Below are 22,898 nucleotides of genomic sequence, written 5' to 3'. Positions count from 1 at the left end.
CAACAACACGCACTGGAAAAACTGAAAATGCGCACAACCTTTCCTGGAAATCGCACTCCCTTCGGACATTTGTTACGACAATATCTCTACCTCCAGCAACTCGCTATAGCAACTCACACTTCCTTCGACAACTGTCTCCAACAACTGGAAATCGAATTGCCACCCAACTACTCGCGCTGACTAATGTGACCTCTTTGCAAATTAATTCAGCCTACTTTCTTCTCTCAGAATAACTGGAATTTTCGTGAAGAATTTCTCTGTAAATTCTCTCGTCAATTTTCGTGCTGAAACCCCGCTGCTGGTGTCCACGCTATCACTGCACCCTTGCTATCACTGCAAATCTGTGTATTTGACGTGTTCTCCAAATGCCCTTTGATTTATTCTTATAATCTCTCGTTGAGCAACCAACGACAACAATCTTTTCTTAATCGATGGCTAAGGTCATCTTGACCCCATCAAATGACTTTTCTAGAAGTCACTAGTGAAGCCATTTCCCTAAGTTAGACTTAGGAAAATTAATAAACTAGTTAATTATTTCTAATTAAGTCACTTTTCCTTAGAATTTTTTTTGGGTATTGGAAAAGATCAATCTGTTGTGTTCCTTAGCCTCAAAGACATCATCTGAGACTAGAACACCTGTCCGAGGTACATAAACTAACTTCCTCTGCTCCATGCCCAAGGTCCATGCAAATCCTTCTTTAGTCTAACATTTTGAGCAAATATCTTTCTTCCAAGGAGAATCCTTGCTTTATGTTGCTTGAACTAGGAGCTCTTCCAACATTGTACAATATTTCCATCTTGAACAAGAATCACTCTTGGGAGAATCCTCTTGGCACAAACTTTGCTTCGTTCTTCCAATGCTTCCAACTGTTTCCAAAGCCATGGCAGTCTTCACGATGTACCTGCAATCCTCACTAGGAGGTCATGGAAGAACAGTTACAACCCAACAAAAGAAGCAAAGACAAGAGGTTAACTAATAGTGAAACAACAACAATAATAATCAAGGAAGAGAGATACAAGGTACTTATCTTTTGAGGATTGAGGGGAATTTGTTAGCTCGCTCTTGATCCTTGCCGTTTTGCAGAAATCGTCCATCTGCAAGCTTATCATCCACAAATTCATCATCAGTTACTTTCCTTCCTTCCTTGCATGAGCTAGGGTTACTTCTTTTAGTGGAAACATTGATCTAGGTCCAGCTCTAGGGTTTTATCTACAAACCCTAGGGCTTTCACATCCAAGACTTCAAGTCTTTTGCAACAAACTTTGTCATATACAATTTTTCCTTCCATATTCAAATGTCCAAGACCATAGAGTTTTCCTACGTCTACATGTTGAAATCCATCATGCCATCAAACAATTGAGAATGATCCATCTTGATATCAGTCCAAGCAAATGTATCATGATTAACATCCTCCAGCTATCAACAAAGGGCAAATATAGTTACAAATCTCCAATGAGGGTATGGCATTCCAATGTCCTCTATAGCATCAATAAGTAAGCAATTTTCAAATGATCCAGACTTCCTTTATGGAGGAGGTATTAGCAAATTTTGTCCACAGAATTTGTTTAGAGAGATGATTGCTCTTGGTCCTTTCAAACTAAGTATGTCAGCCTTTTTAAAACAATTGTAACATCAACAACAATTTGTCCTTCACAAAGACAATCTTTAGTTCTGAGAATGACTAGGTCTTCACAAGAGGACTTCTGCCTCCAAACTAGATGAGGAACTCGGCCTCTTTGTGAATGTAAACTTATGAATGCTCTTTCAATGAAAGCAAGATGGCATCCCAATGTCCATAGCTCCCTCTGATCAAATTGATCATATCTCAACAACTAGAATCAAGCAATGGTTCCTAGTACAATCATGATCACAATTACAAAGCTTCTTCTGTACAAGAGCCTTTATTTAGTCATACAAGATATTTTCACAAGGTATGTGGTGTTGGAAGCTTAGATCTTAGCAATGTCAAAACAACACTTCTTCTTTTGACCACATATCTTGTAGGATAGTGTAACCAAAAGAAATATCCCTACATAGGTTTGAACAAAACCTCAACCCAATGCAAAATGTTCTCGGTACAGGTGTATGGAACACACACATGGTTCATCCCCCTTTTTTAGGTCTTATCATGCCTTTGAACCATAATTCAAAAACTATTACATCATACTAGCGGGTGTATAGGAGACCTCACAACATCTTTCTAAAGTGCACGAGTAGCAGGATAACATTATGCAATCATACTTATACAAGACATACCTTTCAGGTCTTCCATAGAGAGCAATCTTTAAGACTTACTTTACAAAAGAATCATCAACAACTTCTGACTATAGATGGTTGATCTCGGTCCTTCCAGACAAGGTAACTCAACCACCTCTTTTCTGCAAACAAATGAATTCCCTTTTTAATTACCATCAAAATTGAACTTTGTTCCACAACGATCTGCTTCAAAGTATGTTGATATTATAGGAAGCTATTTGTTTTTGCTCTATAGACGGATCCTCAGCATGTTGTACAGTGATCTCATTCTTCATTCTGTCTTGATTGAGTCTTGTTAATGTATCTTTCAACAGTCCTTGTAGCCAGAATGTGTCTTCAAAGAGAACTAAGCATGTGATGCTTGAACACTTCAAACTAAAGCATCAGTCCAACCCCTTCAAACTATAGTAAACCTCATGCACAAAAGTCAACTTGGCTGGTTTTACTGACTGAGGTATTTTGGTCTGTGAGATACTTCGAATCTTGTGAGGTCTCTTGACCCTTGTAACAGGCCCTGAGACCTTCTCGACCTACTGTAACAGGCCGTGAGCTCTTCTTGCATTACTGTAACAAGCCTTGAGGTTATCAACAGAAACTCGGTCAGCACAAACTTCAAAAATTGTTCTTAAACTTTGAAGGTCTTTCGATCCTTTCCTTCTAACCTGAGGTCTAATATTTAAGGCTTCTTGCTACCTCAGTTCAGTTAGAATATTGGGTTGAGGTCTTTAGGCCCATTCTATGGCTTCAACCCTCTTTCTTCAAACTTAAAATAACACCAAACAGGGCATGGCTCTTATTTACTCCAGTCAATCATAATGGAATTCGGATTCGGATGGGAGCCTTCTAAACAAAATTTGTTCCAGACATCAACATAAGTATAGTGTTGTCCTTTGAGATAACCTAAGGTCAATTGGCTATGCCAAAGCATCTAAAATATTTTGTTTGATTTTAATGGTTGGATGACCAGTGAACTGCTTTTTAACAGGTGCTTTAAACTTAGAAAGATCTCTAATAAAACAAAAGGCTGTTCTTTAAATACATATGGTTATTTTGATTTTAAATGTGATGGATAAGAAGAATATAGAGAAATATAAATGATTTAATATTCAGATAGAGTATTTCACCATTTACAAGCAGAAATTGAGAAAACTGTGTTTTCCTAATTAACAAAATATAATCAAGTCATTTCAGAAATCTTGTGCAATTTAAATTCAAAGAGGAATTTTCAAGAACAGACAGTCCTGTAAATTAATCTCTTAATTAAACTACAACTTCACAGTGGATTCAAAATGAAACTGAAATTCAGTTAAATTTTCAATCGGATGACTGTAAATGAAATAAATTATATGAGGAATACATAATGAAAAACATAAGAAAATAACGCACAGAGAGACAAGCCATATGAAGTAAATCCAGAATCTTTTATTCAATAAAAATGCTCCAGCTTAGTACAAATTTGTCTGGTAACTAGCTCAAGGGTGCAACCCTGATTACTTCGACAGAATGAAGTATTTAAACAAAAATACAAAATATTGCAATCAATGCCTGAGTGACGAGGCATGCTATTATTACTTAAAATTTAACAGAAAGAGAAGCAATTCGGTCCAAAAGAATGAATCTAAACATCTGGCCCTGCTTTGATGGAAAACTGTTGCTGAGTGGCCACTATTTTGGTGCTGCGCTGGCCAAGCTTATTTGTCTTCTAATCCTGATATTCACACAACTTTTCCCACTGTTCTTCATTTGGAATGGATATTTTAGTTACTCTACAGTAGATTTCATCTACCTCGGTATACTTGGCAAAAGTTGGTTTTACAGTAAAAATATGTTTTATCTCATTCTGAATAAAACATATGTTACTGATGGCCTCGTAAAATGCCCTGCCTGTCATGGAACCTTTGATATTGGAGGACTTGGCTGTGTCCTTGGCAATGTCCTGCAGCTTCTTCAAGTAATCCTCCCTGGTCATTAGCTTATCATTGATGAAAAACAACGAAGGCAGACCCTTCTTGTTTAAGGCATCAATTCTTGTGAAAAATCTGTTAACTGCAATTTCCAGAGTGTGACACTTCTCAGTTAACTTTCCTACCAGGTTCTTTTTATTCAGGACTTTTTTTACCTCCAGAATGGTTTCAGTCCCGTCATCCACTCCTAGATCATCCAATTCATTCCTGCTCTTAGAATTGAGAAACCTTATTATGCTGTTGGCTGTAGAAGGCATCTCTCCCAATTGAGCATTTATATTGGCAATTGTCTGGTTTGCCTTTTCCATTAACTCCTTTTGCTCAAAAATGATCTGGATACATGGCCAGATCTCATCAATCTCCTCTATGATGTTGTTCCAGATAATCTCTTTGACACTACCAAGAGTGTAACCAATGGAAGATTCAGTGGCTGATTTCTTCCATGCCTCAACTTGATTCTGAGCTCTCTGAAGCTCTGCTGCATGAAAAATGTCACACTTCTTTTGATGATCCTCTAGTAGTTTTACTTGATCTTGCAGTTTCTTAATCTCTTCAGTCTGCAGGGACATATTTTGAACTGCACTAGCTAACTGGTCTGCAACCTCTCCTGTACTGGTGGTAGCTAATATTGCAGTCGGAATGAATGTGATGGGAAGTGCTTCTAAAGGAGCAGTCTTTTTAGCAGCCTTCTCCTTTTCCTTGATTAATTTCTCCATCTCCGTCTCCATTTGTTTCAGCTGAACAGTCTGTTCTATGATGAGTTTCATCATGTCTGTCTTTTCAGTTTCTGTTTTTACAATATCCTTCGCGAGAGGATCTTCAGTCGCTGGGAGTTTCAACTGTTTCCTTAGTGCTGCTATATCCAAATTCTTCTTTTTGATAAACTCTTCTGCAACATTGATAATACAGGATCATAACCAAGTTTAATTACCAAATCTTCCAAGGTTTTAATCTTGGTATCTTTGGCAAGAGCTGAAACTTTCTCCATCTTTAGTTGTGACTGGACATTTGCTAGTGTCACCTGCAGCTTGGACAAGGTCATAGTTGTGCTAGTTATAGTAGAGAAAATCATTTCTCCAGTCTGTTTATGCATCTCCATTTGGTCAATGGGATGTATGTCCTTGATATCAAACTCAAAAGATGTCTTCTTATAATCTGATGCTCCTTTGGGCTGAGGAACTTGTGCCTGAAGGAATGCCATCTGCATTTTCCCCTTCTCTGAGTCAAAGGCTGAAAGTAGCCTGCTTTGGGCACCAGAGGTTTGTTTCCAAAATTGGTTGTATGTGTTTATCTTCAAGGCTTCATTTCTGACCTTTATTTCCTTGAAGACATCCATGATGCTCTTCTCTGGCTCGCTTGAAGTAGATGTACCTGTGTGCATAATCTGCTACTGCTCTTGTGAGGTCGTGGAAGTGGTAGGAGACTATGTAGACTGATCACCTGCTAATGGAGATACAAGAGGCTCATCAGTGGTGATGAGAGTTTGCTGCTCTGACTCTTTGCTAAGACTTAGTTTGGAGCTAAGCTTAGCCTTCTTTCTGTACATGATTTTAAATCCCTCACTAAAGATATCAGTCCCTAAAGGAGACTCTTCCTCTCTACTCCTCTTGGCTGTCTTTTCTTGCATTGTAGGAGTCTGCACTGTTGATGAGGAGACCTGCTGTTCTTCTGCCTCTTGTAATGTGTTTTCAACCCACTCTGACTGATTCTTATATTTTTCTATCTCTGGCCTAGGTGTGTGAAAATAAGGAGTAGACTTGGTTTCTACCCTCAATCTGGAAATTATCCCTAATGGATCATAGGACTAGGTAAAACTAAGATTAAACTGCATTTCCTTGAGTAGTTTGTCAGCCTCTTGACCTACTGCCCTGTTGTTGCAAATGAATGGACCAACCTGTGTTTTTATCTTGAACTGAGACTTTTTCTTGGCAACAACAAAATGGACTTCATCCATGTTGATCATCTGCCTAATGTATTCCAAGGCAAAAATCTTCATTGGGAGGAATTTTGGCAGCTTATATGGTGGCAGCTCACATCCAAAAATGCTTATCTCTGTGTAATTCTCATATAAGTACCAGTCCCCTGTTTGTACCTGTTCTGTCAGCTGCAAGACCACCTTGATTTCTTCACTAATCCTTGGTTCGGTTCTGCTACTTAGGAGGCTTATGACTGGATGGACAAACATCTTTGTAAACTGTTTGTAGGTATATTCTTTCTGTTCTTTGATAACCGGAGTGGTCCAGAAAATGATCGACTGCTAGTTTCCTTTCTCATCCAGCTTCTGCAATGGCAAGTTCATGTTGTCCCCCTGAAAATATAGGAACATGTAGACTAAGACAGAGGCATATTTGAATACCTCTTCTGTAGGAAACTTAACCAACTGTTGATGAATAGACTCTGCAAGAAAATGGCTGAAACTGAACACAATTGAGGGCTTAGCATCATTAGAAAAGATGGATAAAAATCCTATAATGGCCTCATCTACCATTTGGTCAGAATAGTAGCCAAGGAGGTAGGAAATGACAATGATTATCTGCTTGGCTCTCTCAGGGAATATGGATGAGGGATAAGGAGGATTTTTCTTTGGTAATGCAGCATCTTGTGATAAGAATAATTCAAGAGTTTGGGCTCTCTTAGCAAAGTCTAATTTCTGGTATATTTCAACCAGAGCTTCATAGGAAAATGGAGTAGCATTGTTAAATGTGGGGGCTTGCATCATTTGATCAATAGCTTGAGGGGTTATGGTGAACAGAATGTGTCCATTGGGATTGACTATGGCCCTTTGGCTTGGCAGATATGAGGCATGGCATTTTCTAATGAAATCAGGAGTGTTGTGGGTACGAGGAAAGATGTAATGAGGTAGGTTTGACTCCCACAATTGGATATCATCTGATTTGTCAATGTATTTATCTTCAAGCCAGCAGTACATCTCGAAGAGGTCGAGCTCATAGAGTGTTTCATGGATCTTGTAGTCTCTATTAGCCATAGGGATATGATGAAGATCTACAGGAGGATAGATCAGAGGATTAACAATTTCCTCTGGTCCTTTGTCCTTGGGAGGCATGATGGCTAAGGTTGATAGTGAAAACTTGATTGGGAAAGGAGACAATTCATGGACAGATAGAAATTTCTGGGGCCAGGAACAGAAGGAATAATTTGACAATGATCGGGCAGGTAGTGTCGCTGGCAGTTGACAGTGTTGGGGTCTGGTGAGCAACCTGCAATCAAAGTAATGGCAGTGATAAAACAAGGATTCTGTAACCTATAAACAGACAAGAAGAAGGTTTATATAGGAGTTTTGGTTTTCTGTTGATGGCGCGGGTCCGTTGAGTTAACGGCTAAGCAAATTAAATGCTTAACGGACTGATTATGGAGGGAATGGATATGATTTGATGGAATTAACGGACAGATGAGGTGGCAACAGAGGAATGGCGGATGCGCAACGGTCAAGTAAGCGGTATCGGGAATGAGGTATTCAGCTTTTCGGGGGGGGGGGGGGGAGCAGTTTGCGGTTTTGCTCATGGGGGGTCCGAAAAACTGTGGAGCTGCCACGTAGGGGCGGGCGCGGTTTGGTATACCGCCCATTTCGGACCCCCCTGGCGGTAAAGCTCGGATGGTGAAGGGGGGACGAAATGGCATGAGGGCATCGGATGAGAAGCGATAGGCGGAGATGAAAAGTGAAATGGCGGAGGATTAACATGATGTGACGGGATGGATTGGTGGGGTCGGGAGTCGACATTAATGTGATGTCGGGAAATATGAAAAATAAGGGGGATATGAACTTTAGGAAAATGATATGAAGGGAATGAATTAGCGGAAGGGCGATATGAGATTAATGCTTAGGTTATAGGTTTTTAAAAACTTAGGATAGTGTTAATATCCAAAGTAAGCATATAAACCTTAGAGTAACCTTCACTTGTCTTTCAATTTCTTCTGCACATGAAAACACAATGGAAGTTTGATTATGGCGCATTTAGACTAACAGCCTGTGCATTTTCAAAAACATAAAATGAAGCTTTCCTTTTCTTTTGCTTCCCTAACATTTTGTTTTCCTTTGCCTTCTTTATTTAGAGTAGCTAAATCCTAACATTTTATTTTCCTTTGCCTTCTATATTTAGAGCAGCTAAATCCTAACATTTTATTGATATGGATGCCTATAAAACATCAAATTTTCCTTACATTTTAACTTTTTATTCTTTTGCATCCATATCCTATCTTAACATTTTTTTTAAAAATCATTTAACTAATATGCTAACTTACCAAAACTAGATAATGTTACAACATAGAGATTGGCTCTTATAGGGCAGAATTATTAGGTAGATAGAGATACAACCTGGGCAACTTTTCTTTTAACATTTAGTCTTCCTCAAGCAAGTGGCTTGGATTTTTGCAAGTCTCTTTTAATGGCTGCTCTTGATACCATAGCTCTGAAACCATGTTGATTTTTCATGATTTCCTAGACTGATAATTACTTCCAATGATATTTTCATTATTCATTTTGTGTCACTTCATCATCAAGCAATCATACATAGGAAAATATTCAACCTTAAAACAATAGTAATAGTAGAAACATGAAGAGATAAAAAAACACAAGAGACACAAAATTTATCCTGGGAAAACCCTAGACCAAGGTAAAACCCCAACAACCTTTTTCTTAGAGAAATTTGTCCAATTCAACAAGAGATACAATTTGAGTTTGATAGAATAATCTGGAAATTCCAAGGACTAATCCCACCCTTCATTCATGAATAATAGTACAAGATTTCCTACCAGGGTTTCCCTCCAACTAGGTCTTCATCAATCAGAAATTTGACTTTCTAGAATCTAATCTGCTTCAGAACATGCTTCAAATTCGTCCTCCTTGTGCTTAAGAATTCATCCTTCTCTTCCTCAAAATTCGTCCTTCTGAACCTTAGATTTCGTCCTTCCTTTGCCACAGAATTCGTCCTTGTCCTCAGATTTCGTCCTTTAGAATTCGTCCTTCTTGTCCTCAAATTTTGTCCTTCTTGTCCTCAAATTTTGTCATTCTTGTTCTCAAATTTCATTCTTCAGAATTCATCCTTCTTGTCCTTAGATTTCACCCTTCTTGATTTTAGAAGGTGATCCAAATTGTACCTAAGATGATCCAGATTGAATTGCCCAAATGGAGAGGACAAATGTCAATAAATAGTGGTCGAATGTGCCAAATTGGTGCCCCTTCACTGGGACCAACTTGAAGCCGACCTTACATTTTGGAGGGAAAATTTATAATTTTAAAATTCAAATTTTCTCCTTTTGAGGCCGACTTGGAATCCACATATATATTTATCATTTATTAAATATTTGGAGGGCTAAAACTTGATTACGAAGACCAACCATAGCTACAAAATTCAACACCAAGGACAATAAAAGTGTGAATGGAAATCTGGGATACATTAAAGAATATCTTTTGCACATTGAACACTACTCAAATCAACAAACACGGAATTGAACTTTACAATCTCAAGGTGGGTGACATTGAAAGTGTTGAGGAGTATATTCCTGGAGGTAAAAGATCGTGAAAGCTGATCAATGATATCGTTACATTAGGAGGAAAGGTGAAATTAAATTTAAAATAGGGATTGGCTAGGGTGAGAACAAATTTAGAATAGGGATTAATTGGACCTAATTATCATGTTTTGGGAGTCCAAATGGCTACTCTACACTACACACGAGAATGGAGTGTCTAAATGGAAGAATAGGGCTATTATGGGGATGATTCTAGATATGCTTCATTCCAAGGAATTGAAGTTTACACTATGGGGTGAAGCAGTTTTCTGTGTAGTGCCTATTACCACTCAAACTAGCAAGGGTCCTAGGAGGGGATCCTGAAGGGCAACTACTAGGTCAAGGGAAGCAATGGAGCAATAGACCACTGTCACCTCAACTAAGGCTCCTTGCTCTTTACAGACTTTCACCAATGGGAGGAGACCCGTAATAAATAAGAGTCACTAGATGAATAGGTCAATAAGGGGATAAAGAGTGATTCCTAAGGCCTATTCACAAGAGAGACTCGATTGTATGGCTTTCTTGCTTGAGAAGCAAGGTGATAGGCTTTTTATGAAGGGCTAAAAGGATTCTTGAGGCTAGGGTTTGGGAATATATCTTGTAAATATGAGGCATAGAAATCCTTATGGAAAATTGGTTTGTGTGATCTTTGTGGAATTGGAGTTGTTAGGTTGCGAGACCATACGAGACCAAGTGGACCCAGAATTAGGTCAAGGAAGTGGAATTTATCACTCAAGGAGGGGCTTGACCTAATTGTGGATGAGAAGAGGATCAATGGACAAATCTTCTTGGAATAAAGTGCAATGATCCAAATGAGGTCACTAGCCAAGGGAAACCTAGGGCAAGAGACGATCCTTGGGCTAGGGCTTGCAATATATGGAGATCCCACCGTCGGAATTTCATGAAATTTGGAGGGCCTCTAGAGGAAACCCTAGTGCAGTAATGGGCATGTGATCGAAGCCTTTTGATGGCTAGAACATGAGATAATTGATGCCCTAGATGACCTATGGAGGCTAGGCCTAGTAAGAGGAGGAGAGATGAGAGAAATATGCATTTCAAGTTATCACCTATGGAAGGACCAGTGCCTTGTCGTTTGGGGAAGATAGAGTCAGGAGAATTTATGGTTTGGAAGAGGTTCACCCAATCAAGGAGGTCATCAACCAACTTCGCATGGCATTAGGGCATGGGAGAAACTACTCAAGATCTTTATACTTCAATATGCAGTAAATGATGACTTATCAAGGTATACTTAACAAAATAACCTCTAGGGATATTCACCCATTCATACATGGCCCATGCAATGTTGCAATGCTATAAAAGTTCCACAATTTCGTACAAGAAATCAGTAAATTTCAGACTTGTATAGCGAAAATCCCAACAACATTCAGGTGACAAAAGTAAATGACAAGAATAAGCATGAAAAATATTACTTACATGTACAAAATAGTATATCCAATCATCATATTATGCCAATAATGAAGCTCCAAGACAAGAGAAGTAGATCCAAACATCAAAATTCATCCATAACATCCAAATTCGTCCTCCAAAAGGGAATGCGAAGTTCACAAGAGCTACTAAATCCCAATCCAAGTGATGATGATTAGAATGAATCATCTCACTTCTATTTATACAATCACTAATGAGTTTGATTTGCCTAATAGGCCTATTTGAGCCCCAAATAATAAAATAAGGTGCAATAATAACATTCCTTGGTGACAAACCCACCAAGATAAGTCAATAACATAATAATAAGCCTCTCAAGAGAGCTGAATGATCAATAAAGTGAGTCATCAGGCCTTTGAGGAGGCCTAATGAAGTCCAAAATGTGCCACGATGTGAGAATGGACTTCAAAGATAGTGGACAAGGGGTTGGCCCCTTGTTTCCAAGCAAATCCTTGTGGTGCCCCCAAGTGGCTGTGAGGGGCACAAGGACATCCTCATGGGTCTCCAAGTAGATAAAAAATGCTTGTAAACCATCTATAAGGGCTAGGATGATGTCATAAGCCCTCTGTGGTGCTCATTTGGACCCTAGATCATCTGCCAAGTGTATGATGAAGGTGTGGAGTTGACTGGGCATGGTGAACCAGGTGCATCATCCTCGTCCAAAAGGTGGAACATAAGCAATCAATGAGTGGTGCTGGGGATCCATGAAGTACTCTCTGCTATGGCGGAGGTCCATGGCTTTCAACGCTCACCCTACAAGTGCCAATGTGGCTCTCTGGAGGGCTAGGACCCCATATAGGGAGTCCGAGCCCCAAATGGAGACCCACTTGCAATTTTGCATAAGATCCAATGCGTCCCCTTTCTCTCCAATACAACAAATCGTTAGAATAATCAAGTAAAAGAGCTTACAAGTCATAGAATAAATGGGGCACTTCATGGTGGCATGCCCTTCCACAGTGGGCTTTGGCATGGACAAGTGTCTCCAAGCTCAATAGGGAGGTTAATCGAGGACCCTATTAGGTGGTTTCAACCTTTAAAGGGGGTGATATGTCCATGGTACATCCCTCAAGTGGTAGGTAGAAAATGATATAGTAATGGAACATAGTGGGGATTAGGGGAATCATCCAGACCACATGTCATGGTACAAGAGTAGCTATAATAAGGGAAGCCACACTTGGGTATATGAGTGTAGGAGGGAGAAAATCATGGTACATGAGTTACCTCGACCTTTGTCTTTCCACCCTTCTTCATATGCCTTTTGCCTTTGAGTTTTCTTCATAACTGCTCGGGGATCCAAGGGATGAGAGCATTGATGAGCACCAATATTGCAGCAAGAATGTTGCAACTCCTAGGGCTACCAACTTTACTTTATCAACCCGAGGTTTGTACAAACTTGGAGGTGACAGTGTTGTATACACAAGTAGATGCGATGGGTCCGCTCGGTCATTGCTAAGCTAGTGATAGACCACTATGGTTTCTTAAGCCAACCTTTTATTGATTCAGAAGAAGCTTGATTACCAATGAGAAAAAGGGAAATTTACACTAAATGAAATCTTGTCTACTGTAGTAAGGAAAAGACTGAAATAAAATGCTTAAACACACCATTCATCTAACTAACTGCTAAGAGGCTTTGCTTCAAAAGAATGCTAAGTTAACATGTGTGTAATCCTACTGTCCTAGGCATGCAATTTGAAACATCCAAACATTCTACTGCTGTGCATGTAAATGAACACAATAACTCTTTTTCCTTTTTGCTTTTTTTTGTGTGAAAATGTGAATGCTAACTTCTCTTGGTGATGTGGCAGGTGGATTAGGGATGATGGTGAATGGTCAGATGGCTTGGGAGGCAAGTAGGGGTCTTCTCCTATCTTCCTAGGTGCTTTTTCCACAATTCGGCCTCAAAACAAGCCACTACAGGTTGACCTATAGGATGTCCTAATGCTCCTACAGGATCCCTTGTATTCCTACAGGATTCGGCCGAGAGCAAGAAGAGGGATTTGGAAGGTGGTGTAAGGCTTAGGGAAGGTGAATGGTGGGAGAAATGAGGCAAGGGAGTGGCTAGGACTCCTTCAGAGCTCAAAACAGAGTTTGTGAGATGGTTGGATTTGCTCAACAAGCTTGGAGAAATGTTCTTATGGAATGATGAATTTGGTGAGGGATTTAGTGGAAAAAGTGATAACCATGGATGGATGAGGTTAGGATGGGATTGCTGGTCATGAAATCTCTCTGCACTGTTGAAACTCCTGCACTGCATCAATCACTGATATTTATCCATGAATCATGTTAAACAAGAAAGATTTTCAATTAACTAAAGAAAACATAATTTCATGAGCTAGCTGCCTATTTCATGCATGGGGAAAACTTGCAGAATAATGTGAAACCTTTATGAGATCTAATGAAAGGTTGAAGACATCAGAAATGACAATTAAATCCTATTCTTGAAAACTAGTAAAATGTTGGCCTAAGTAACAAAAAACCCTATATTCCATGAGAAATCATAATTCTATATTTTTGGGGCTGCATAGGAGTTCGTTCTTCAAACTATGGTCCCTGAAGGGAGGAGTGAGGCCAAATCCACCTACTAACAACTTTTTTGATATTCCTTTACCTTCCTAAGCTACTGCTGAAGCAATGCACAAATGGAAGCAAACTAATCAAATCCACAACTACTTGCAATGAAATAATGCTAAAGACAATTCAACCATTAATCTATGAAATCAACTAAGCATACAAATACAAGAAGAGGAGCCTTTGCTGCTAGGGTTGGGCCCTAACCCAAGAGCTTTAGCCCTCTGAGTCAACTTAGTGCTAGATCAAGGAAATGCTCATTCTCATTATCATATCAAAAAATTACATAACAATGTCTTCCACAAGTCTTGAACTCGAAAAATGCTTAGTGCTTTTTACATCAAAAATTCGAATCCTAATGAGGCTCTAGGCCTCTTTATTTATACAACTAAAGTCTCCAACGACTTCCTTAAATCTAGGGAGGCTTGGCTCCCAAAATCAAGATGAACTGGCTCTCTAACTGTCACTTGCTCGACTGCCTTTTGATCTTCATGACTCAGCTGCTTGCAACTCCGAGCTAGTGTGATTTGATGGAGGAATATTCGAATGAGTGAGGAGTAAATGAGGAGGATCTATCTCCTACAATCTCTCCTCCTTGTCTCATTTGAGTTTCTGTCCTGAATTAGCCAAAATTGCCATGATTTGTTCTCAAAAACCTGCAATCAATGCACATTTGTCCAGTAGGCATAACATCTCACTTTTACTCATCTCATTAAGCAAAATATAATCAAAATATGTAAGGAATTATGAGAAGAGTTGATTTAAATAAGCTTGGAGGTGCATTAAGGTCCATATAGTTGCCTAATGATGAGGCTCATCAAGCATTTCGTGTAATATATATCAGTGGATACACTCTTAAGGTGGGGCAGTTCATCACCCACCAAGGGTAGGGACAATCATGGGTTCCTTAATGATGGAGGAGACTCATCTAGGGCGCATAGGAACCATGGTGATGGCCATGGATAAAGGGTAGAGCTCATGTTTGGCTTTTGCCCACGTGCTAAATTTGTATGTCCTGACCATATTTTGCATTTTGTGGTACATTTCTTGTTAAGAGTGGCCAAATTATGCTTTTTCTTTTCTTTTTAGCTACATCAACCTCCGGGCATCGTTCCAGGCCCGACCCATGGTGTGGACAAGGGGAGTGGGAGGCTAACCCTATGTGGACCCACTGGACACATGTTGACCCAGATGGGAAAAGAGATGAATTGGGCTAAAATAAGTGGAAGGGAGTGATGTATATGGTGTCGGAAAGCGGGACCACGCAACCAAAATCGAGATTTCTCATGTAGTGCCAACCCTAAAGCTAATGGCCAATAAAGGAGATCCCATGGGACTAGGATATAAGGCTAACTTCAAAATCGGGCAATGGAGACAAGAATACAAACTTAGCCCACTCTTACTACCGAATCCCCCCACCAATCCATGCCCAAAAATGCCCATGACAAGTAAGGAAAATTACTCAACTATACCAATGAAAAGCCATACCTTCGGGGTCGGGAGGCCCACCTTCAAACATACAATCATAACAAGTGGGCAAGGGACCACATGGCTGGCTCAGGTGGCAAAGATAATGGCACATCGAGCTATCTGGTGGCTGCAAGGGGCTGCTGGCTGAGGACCATCTAGGGGAAATTTTTTCTCCTATATACACTACCCATAGGTGGTGGGTAACAGTGTCCATTGCCAATTTAAACTTAGTCATGGATCTCCAGGGACAATTTCCTGTGATGGTATAAAAACAAACCTTTAGTTTCACATTTCAAAATTTTTGGATCTAGTGTGTGGGCCCATACTCGTAATGAAGGGTGACAACATTTTATAATGACCAAAACCCTACTAAACTTTGGTTGATGACAATGAAAATTTCTAGGGATATTGCCTCTATGATCCATTTACTCTAGGTGATTGAATGTTTTGAAGTTGTCTTTGATAAAGTTTCTACTCATGGTACACCATGATTTTCCCTCTACTTCTTATAGACGATTCGTTACATGAGTTGAGATATTTTAGTGGATCTATCTTCTTCACATCGGGGCGTTGGTCTTCTTTCAACCTCCAAGCCAACACTCTTATAGTGTTTGTGTAGATTGTTGGGTCAATTACAACCTTATTGATGATTTTTTATCTCCAACCTCATAGAGGTGTCTTCCTCTATAAGAGATGTTCCTTCTAGCACTTCTCTAATGGATGAGTGATTTAGTGATGGTATGCTTGCAATACATGAGAAATTCAGTGATGGCGCACCTCCAATACATGAGAGGATCAATGATGATGTTGAAGCAAACTTCTTGAGCAATCTATTTGATTCAAATATTCTTAATTTGTCTAGGTCAAGGCGTATACCCAAGTAGGCCATATCACATTTATAAATGTTGTTGATTTTCTTGTAGGACCATTAGAGCAACATTATGGGTCTCCTGCACTATAGGCTCTTATCTACATGGCCAGTAAAACTCTCTTGAGCACAATGTTTGCCACCAATGACCCCCTCTAGTAATGAGGGAGAGATCTGGTGCTTAATATGGGAGATGGCATGTCATAACTCATAACTTCTCTATGTGGCCCTTGTTCAACATTAAAGGGGGATGTAAAGCATTGTGACAATATTTTCTCTTTTTGGCTCCTCGTTCAACTTAGGGGTGTAATCTTCACATTTGGCCACATTGAAATTGTTTATAATTTTATAATATAATTCTAGATTTTGCTATTGCTGACCTAGTCAACTCAATGTAGTTAAGTTGCATGAAACACCGAAACATCTAGAAATTTCTGAAATGGGTACGGCTGGAAACATCACCCCCAGAAAATGGAGACATTACCTGAAATGTCGAGCAAAACATCATATATATATGTATGTATGCATTTATATATGTATATTACAAATAAGTTATCTTGCAAGAAAAGAAAGAATGGGACGCATAAATGACATTTTAGAAGGAAAACCAAGTCTATATTAATTTTCATAGATGATGCAAAAATCCAAAATTAGCCTTTATAGATGAGGCTGTACATTGAAGGTTCCAAAACCAACCTTTATACATGAGGCTATATGTGCTAAAACTGAAATAAAACATGAACTAAAGACAAATATTGACTACATATTAGTAATCATAACAATCCTCATCCTCATCAACAAAAATATAACAAGATGCTTGTCCAGCAGAAGAGACAATTCTACTAGTACTTCCATTTCTGCTTGAATCAACAACAATATCAAGAGCAGCAAAAGAGAGCTCTTAAGTGTAATTTTTTTTAATGAAACTAGCTTAGGAGTGAAATAAACTTTACAAAAACTGTTTAATTAAGCATTTTTGGGCCATAGAAGGGACCCATGCCCTTTTTGGTCGCTTGAGTCTGCCCAAAACAACCACTTAACTCTCCCCAACGCTGCAGTTTTCAGCCGAGATGGCTCCAAAACACTGCCGGCCATACCGTACGGCATTTCGGCATCGCGAAATGTCATACAGTATGGCCAACAGAGTTTCGGGGCAGTTTCAGCCGAGTTTCGATGTTTTGGTACGTTACTGGTACCGGTATGCTGCCGATGAAGGTGTTTTGTGGAACATAGCAATGGAGGGTCATAACCCTTCCTTGGGGAAAGTGCCCTACCTCTTTTGTGATTGTTCATTTGATTTTTATACAAGTTATTTAGGCTAAGGGCACCATAAAGCATTGCACTCTCTTGTTCCAGGTTTTATCTATCTTGTGCTTGGGTTTTTACTGTCTAATGCACTTGTTCTAGGGTTTATTCTCTGTCTAGGGCTTCTCCTCTCTTGGCTGCCCTATTGCTGTTTATCTTTTCTTCATTGCAGGATTTAGGTTGGTTCTGGTTTTGTTTAATTTTATTGCTAACACTTGTGAATCTCAACATTAATGGTTTATCCCTGTTCTATGGTCAGAAGATGAGTCTTCTGTCTATTGTTTCTTTTTTCTTTTCTGCAATCATTATATATTATTCTAAGTACAAACCTTACAAGTTGTATTATATTTAGATACTCTATTAGCTTCTGAATCTCAACATTAATGGTTTAACACCGTTCTGTGGCTAGAATATGTGTCATCTGTCTCTTGTTTATTTTTTTCTTTTCTGCAATTATTATATATCATTCTAAGTACAAATAGGACTCAAGTACTATATTATTTTTTGCCTTTGCAAGAAATTTTAATTTACAGGTGGTAATAAATTGCAGTCTGAACAATATGTAATACTTTATCGAGGTTTGAAATAGCTCAGATTTTAGTTCAGATTTGATCCTTTGGGGTTCTGTTTGTCCCCAAGTTTGCTAATGCAAGTACATTTTTTTAATATGCTAATACTTTTGTTCTCGTCCAGGATGCCCACCATGAGTATTGAACAGGCTGGAATGCAGGAAATGAAGATCATGAATAAGTGGCAGGAAAAGGTAGCAGAGCAATTAAAAGAAGCAAACTCATCTTGGGTGACAGATGGAAAAAGGGATGCAACAAGTGATGATGAATCTGCTGAAGAGAAGGCCAGGGCATGGGATGACTGGAAAGATGATAATCCTCGTGGAGCTGGCAACAAGAAGCTCACACCTTGTGGCTAACTTGATAATGAAAATTAACAAGTGAGATTTCTTGGATATAAATTTTTGTCTTATTTTGTTTTTTTACACGTTTGAAAACTTTGTGCCTACATGACTCTTATTTTCACTGTGCAGAACTCTTCTGGCTATGTTGTTGCAGCAGTGTTCAAATCTTTGATAACCAGTAGGCTTTATTTTCCTTTTGGCTGGAACATTAAGAAGAGGGATTACTTTTGAATTTCCTTGATGCTTGTCACTATTAGTAGTTCATTGACTTGCTCCATTATAGATTAAGTGCTTCTGCAATGTTGGGAGGGACAGACTGATTTCCTTGATATGCATTCGCAGTCCAACAGAATTGTTTAAACTTGTTAGAATTATATAGTTTGTTTTTAGAGGGTTGTAACAGGCGTCTTACATTTGCATATAATAGCAGTGTATGCCCTGCATAACACAACACATTGTTTCCCTACTTTTCATATTGGAAAAGATTACAGTTTCTTATTTTAATTTATTTCATTTTGTATTTTATGTATTGATTTTCCAAATTGAGATTAGGCTTATCCCTGGATAACTGTAATTAGTTTATTGAAAGTGATATACATTCTTACATGTTGCAATTTCTTTTGTTAAAATAAGCAAGTTTTGGCATTCCTTTATAATCATAAACTAGTTTAAAAGATAAAGTTGGCATTCAATTCGAAGAAACATTCTGATTCTCCATTATTGTCAAACGATTTTTTGGAAAGCAATAGTCAAGTTCTTGATGTTTCACTAAATTCAAGGACTTTTGATGCATTGTTAATAAATCAAGTGCACTGCAACTTGTGTGATTTCATATGTATTGTGTTTTATATAAGCGCATTTAGTGCGCTTGAACATAGTGGGATAAGGGGCACTCATATCACCCCTTTTTCCAGGTAAAACTGGCCCCAACTTTGGTAGAAACTATGCAGGAAGAGTTCCACCCGTGACGGGAACCTTACCCATTGAACTTCATGCTTGGGGTTTTGGCCAATTTTAAGATGACACAGATTGTCAGTTTTCCGAAAAAACAATCATAATGCATCAAACTTTGACTTGTCAGAAAAAGAAGTCTTGTTGGAAATGGGGTGATATGAATGCCCCATAGTCGATGCCTACTTGAACAATAATGTTGCAGAAATCATTACACAAGTAGTGGTTATTAATATTTATCGTTAGTTTTAGGCATTACTGCTGTAGTTTCTTCTTATATGGTTGAAGTCCAATGACCATTTTATCAAATAGTATCTGAATTTGGAATACATTTCTTTGATATTAAAATCAATGTCAAGAAAAGGCCATAGTTTTTCCAATTTAGAATTGAGAATCAAATGTTGCCTAAATCACTTTCAATTTTTTGCAATTTATTGAATTGCATCACACCATTTCTTGCCTATGGCTAGAGAATTTTGAAAGAGAAGTTCATGTGTTCATTCACTTGTCAATTCCCAACTTCATATGCGGGCGGAAGGATATTGTTATGAATAAATATATATAGGAAATAATGTAAATGATAATAATTATTAATAATGATTAGTTAATTAGTAATTAGGGTGAAGAGGCATGTTTAAATGAGACATGACTCTCCATGAAGAGGCACCTGGCTAGTATATAAACGGGCTTCTCACTCTCATTTGTATTATCATTATCATTCATACATTTAATATATATTTTGGTATCTCAATGAAGATCTTTATATTCCAAGTCTTTTGGGGTATTTCACTTGAAGGACGAACTTTGTTCGTTCCATTTGGTATCGGAGCAGTTCAATCCTCTGGCCGCTCCACCGCTGCACATAGCCATGCTCTCCGATCTAGGCCTTTGGCCATCAAAATTTGTCAACCTTGTTGTTGCAAACCAATTAGTAGTTCCAGAGTCAAATATAATCGAAAAATTAGTCTGTTTAAAAAAACAATACAAAATAACTGATTTACAGTTAAACATTGACAATTATATATTTATATCGCAATTCTCTATTCAATCCCTATGGAATGACTCAAGTGATATTATTTTGGGATCACCATGGATGGAAACCCTAGGTTCTTTCGTCCTAAATACGAAAAAGAAGTTTTGATATTTTCATACAAAAAGAGAAAAATAACATTACAAGATGTTACATTGAAGCCAAATTCAGTAACGCCAGAAGATATATCAGATATTTCAAAAGTAATTTCCTAAGAAGGTAAAAAAAATGTTATAAAATATGCAAAATGAAATTGACAAAATCATTGTAGATAGAAATGAAGAGGTCTTGCGACTTATGGATCATGGAGAAAAATTACTAACACAAATTAAAAAGCTTAAGAATGACAAGAAGTCATTAAAAGATAAGTTAAAGCAACTTACTCAAAAAGTATCGAAGTATCCAGACGTAACAGTCCGAGTTGAAGATAAGGGAACAAATACTGATCCAATCAATATCACAACTCAAAAAGAGGACAAACTAGATGAAGTAAATATGTATTTAGAGGTTGTAGTACCAGTGACAAAAGATTCAAGTGAAGATCCATAAATTAATCATTCAACTTTCATAACTAAAGGAAATCAGGTGCTTCAAATAAATCAAGAAAACGACACAAACAAGATAAAGGAAAATCAAATCACTAGAATTCCTTATCGACATTTGAATCACGACAGTAGACAATTCAATCAAGCCATGTATTTAGAACATAAACAACAAACTGATGTTCCGAAGAATACTAATCTCAATGCAATCCATTCACGTGATAACAATTCATCACAAGTTTCCAGTGATCGCAAGATTCCATAGAAGATTAATTTAGGATGGTCAGATCCATTCTCAGTGCGACAATTTTGTTTATCACTTAGAGGATCATATCGTCTTGTTTCGACGAAGATGAAAATTTTGAGACAAGAACACATCAGAAATAGGTAAAAGAGATTAGGCCTTTCACCAGTAAGCTTTGAGGACAACTTTTTGAGGAGGAAGACAATGCTATGAATAAATATATATGAAATAATGTAAATGATAATAATTATAAATAATGATTAGTTAATTAGTAATTAAGTTGAAGAGGCATGTCTAAATGAAACATGACTCTACATGAAGAGGCACCTGCCTAGTATATAAGCAGGTCTCTCACTCTCATTTGTATTATCATTCTCATTCATACATTTAATATATATTTTGGTATTCAATGGAGATTTTTATATTCCAAGTCTTCTGGAGTATTTAACCTGAAGAACAACTTTGTTCGTTCCAGATATATGGTTTACCCAAATGGCTAGTGAATATTAAAGGGATGTCGACATGTATGGGGATTACTCACACAAGTGGATTTCATATGTTCAACAATGAAATTCGTCTTGAGAGTTTAAATTTGAAAAATGAACACTCAACGTTTTGAACATTTCTTAAGCACAAAATTCTTTGGTAGAAAGCTATTTGGGGCAATGCTATTGCTACAGAGTTTTTCCCATTAATCTGTTGAAGATTTGCTGCTGAGAGAGCAATTCCCTCCTTGGAGAAACCCAACAACCCCTAAAGAGATCAAATTTGCACATGGAAAAATATTATTATTAACGCCGGTCCAAGTCAACATGATTTTGACAAGTCAGCGTAGAGAGAGAAATTTGACCTCCTATCTCTTGTTGTAGTTCTTAGAGAGAACCTTTGGGTTGAAAGGAAACCAGTGCCTAAGACATCTTGATGAATGCTTAAAGGATCTACTCATATTTTATACTACACTCAATGTTTATCATATTCGAGATGAAATTGATTTAGAACCTTCCTTAAGAGAATAAATATAAGATTGAATGCCAAATATAACTCACAAAAGCATTAATATATGGCTCTAGCGGCCAACAGCATATACATATGCAATTTTATAGGTCATTTGTAGTATATTAGCTGGAATAAATAAATTGGAAAGAAAACCAATGCACAGGGCTTAAACTTAAGAATCCTATTCATTGAAGTTGAATGTGAAACATATGAGTAGATTTAAATGAAGTGCTAAGATACATGGAGCGCGTTTTAAGGATAAAAATTCATATAAGTTATAGGCATCTTTAATTAGCATTAGACGTAGATGAATCCATAAATCCATGAAAAACATATCCAACAACAGTTATTACATGTAATATGACAAGAAGATTTGAAACATATGGAACAAACACAAGGAGAAATACACACTGCACATTTATATGAAAACCAAAATTCTGAACCCTTGGTTTTGTATCCTAAACTGTTTTTATAGGGCCTTAGAGGGAGGGCCCATTTCAAAATGTTCTTTCTTGATTTGGCAGTGAATCATTATAACAAAATATCAACGTGCTTAGTGGCACAACTGTACTAAGCAAATTATGACAGACATTGTTTCTTCTGAAATAAAATATTTACATAAAACAAAAAATCAAAGTGTCATGATCGACACGATCAACAATATCCTTAGTCATGATAAACAAGTCTTGGAGGTAATGTCACTGGGTTGATGATCTGAAGCACAAGAGGATTGACAAACTGCGCACACCTTTGCCATAGTGCTGGTGCTGGTAGAGGAGCATGAAAGAATCACTGATATGCGATCCTGAGATTCGTGACCC

The 22,898-nt window shown here is 38.0% G+C and overlaps 1 protein-coding gene across 1 annotated transcript in view; it reads left to right on the top strand.

Annotated features, from left to right (window-relative positions):
* TAP46 (2A phosphatase associated protein of 46 kD) overlaps positions 1 to 18,839 on the top strand; it is a 159,719-nt gene extending 140,880 nt beyond the window's left edge. Inside the window, exons 9-10 of the mRNA XM_089415812.1 lie at positions 18,095 to 18,350; positions 18,444 to 18,839. Of these exons, the coding sequence (XP_089271938.1) occupies positions 18,095 to 18,329 (235 nt within the window). The 3' untranslated portion in view covers positions 18,330 to 18,350; positions 18,444 to 18,839. The remainder of the gene's footprint in view (positions 1 to 18,094; positions 18,351 to 18,443) is intronic.
* The last annotated feature ends 4,059 nt before the right edge of the window (positions 18,840 to 22,898 follow it).

Source organism: Pinus tabuliformis, chromosome 3_2 (assembly GCF_031772625.1).
Source record: "Pinus tabuliformis cultivar Carrire ecotype Pingquan chromosome 3_2, CPIR1, whole genome shotgun sequence".
Classification (NCBI taxonomy): domain Eukaryota; kingdom Viridiplantae; phylum Streptophyta; class Pinopsida; order Pinales; family Pinaceae; genus Pinus; species Pinus tabuliformis.
This window is presented reverse-complemented; position numbering and strand designations above follow the sequence as displayed.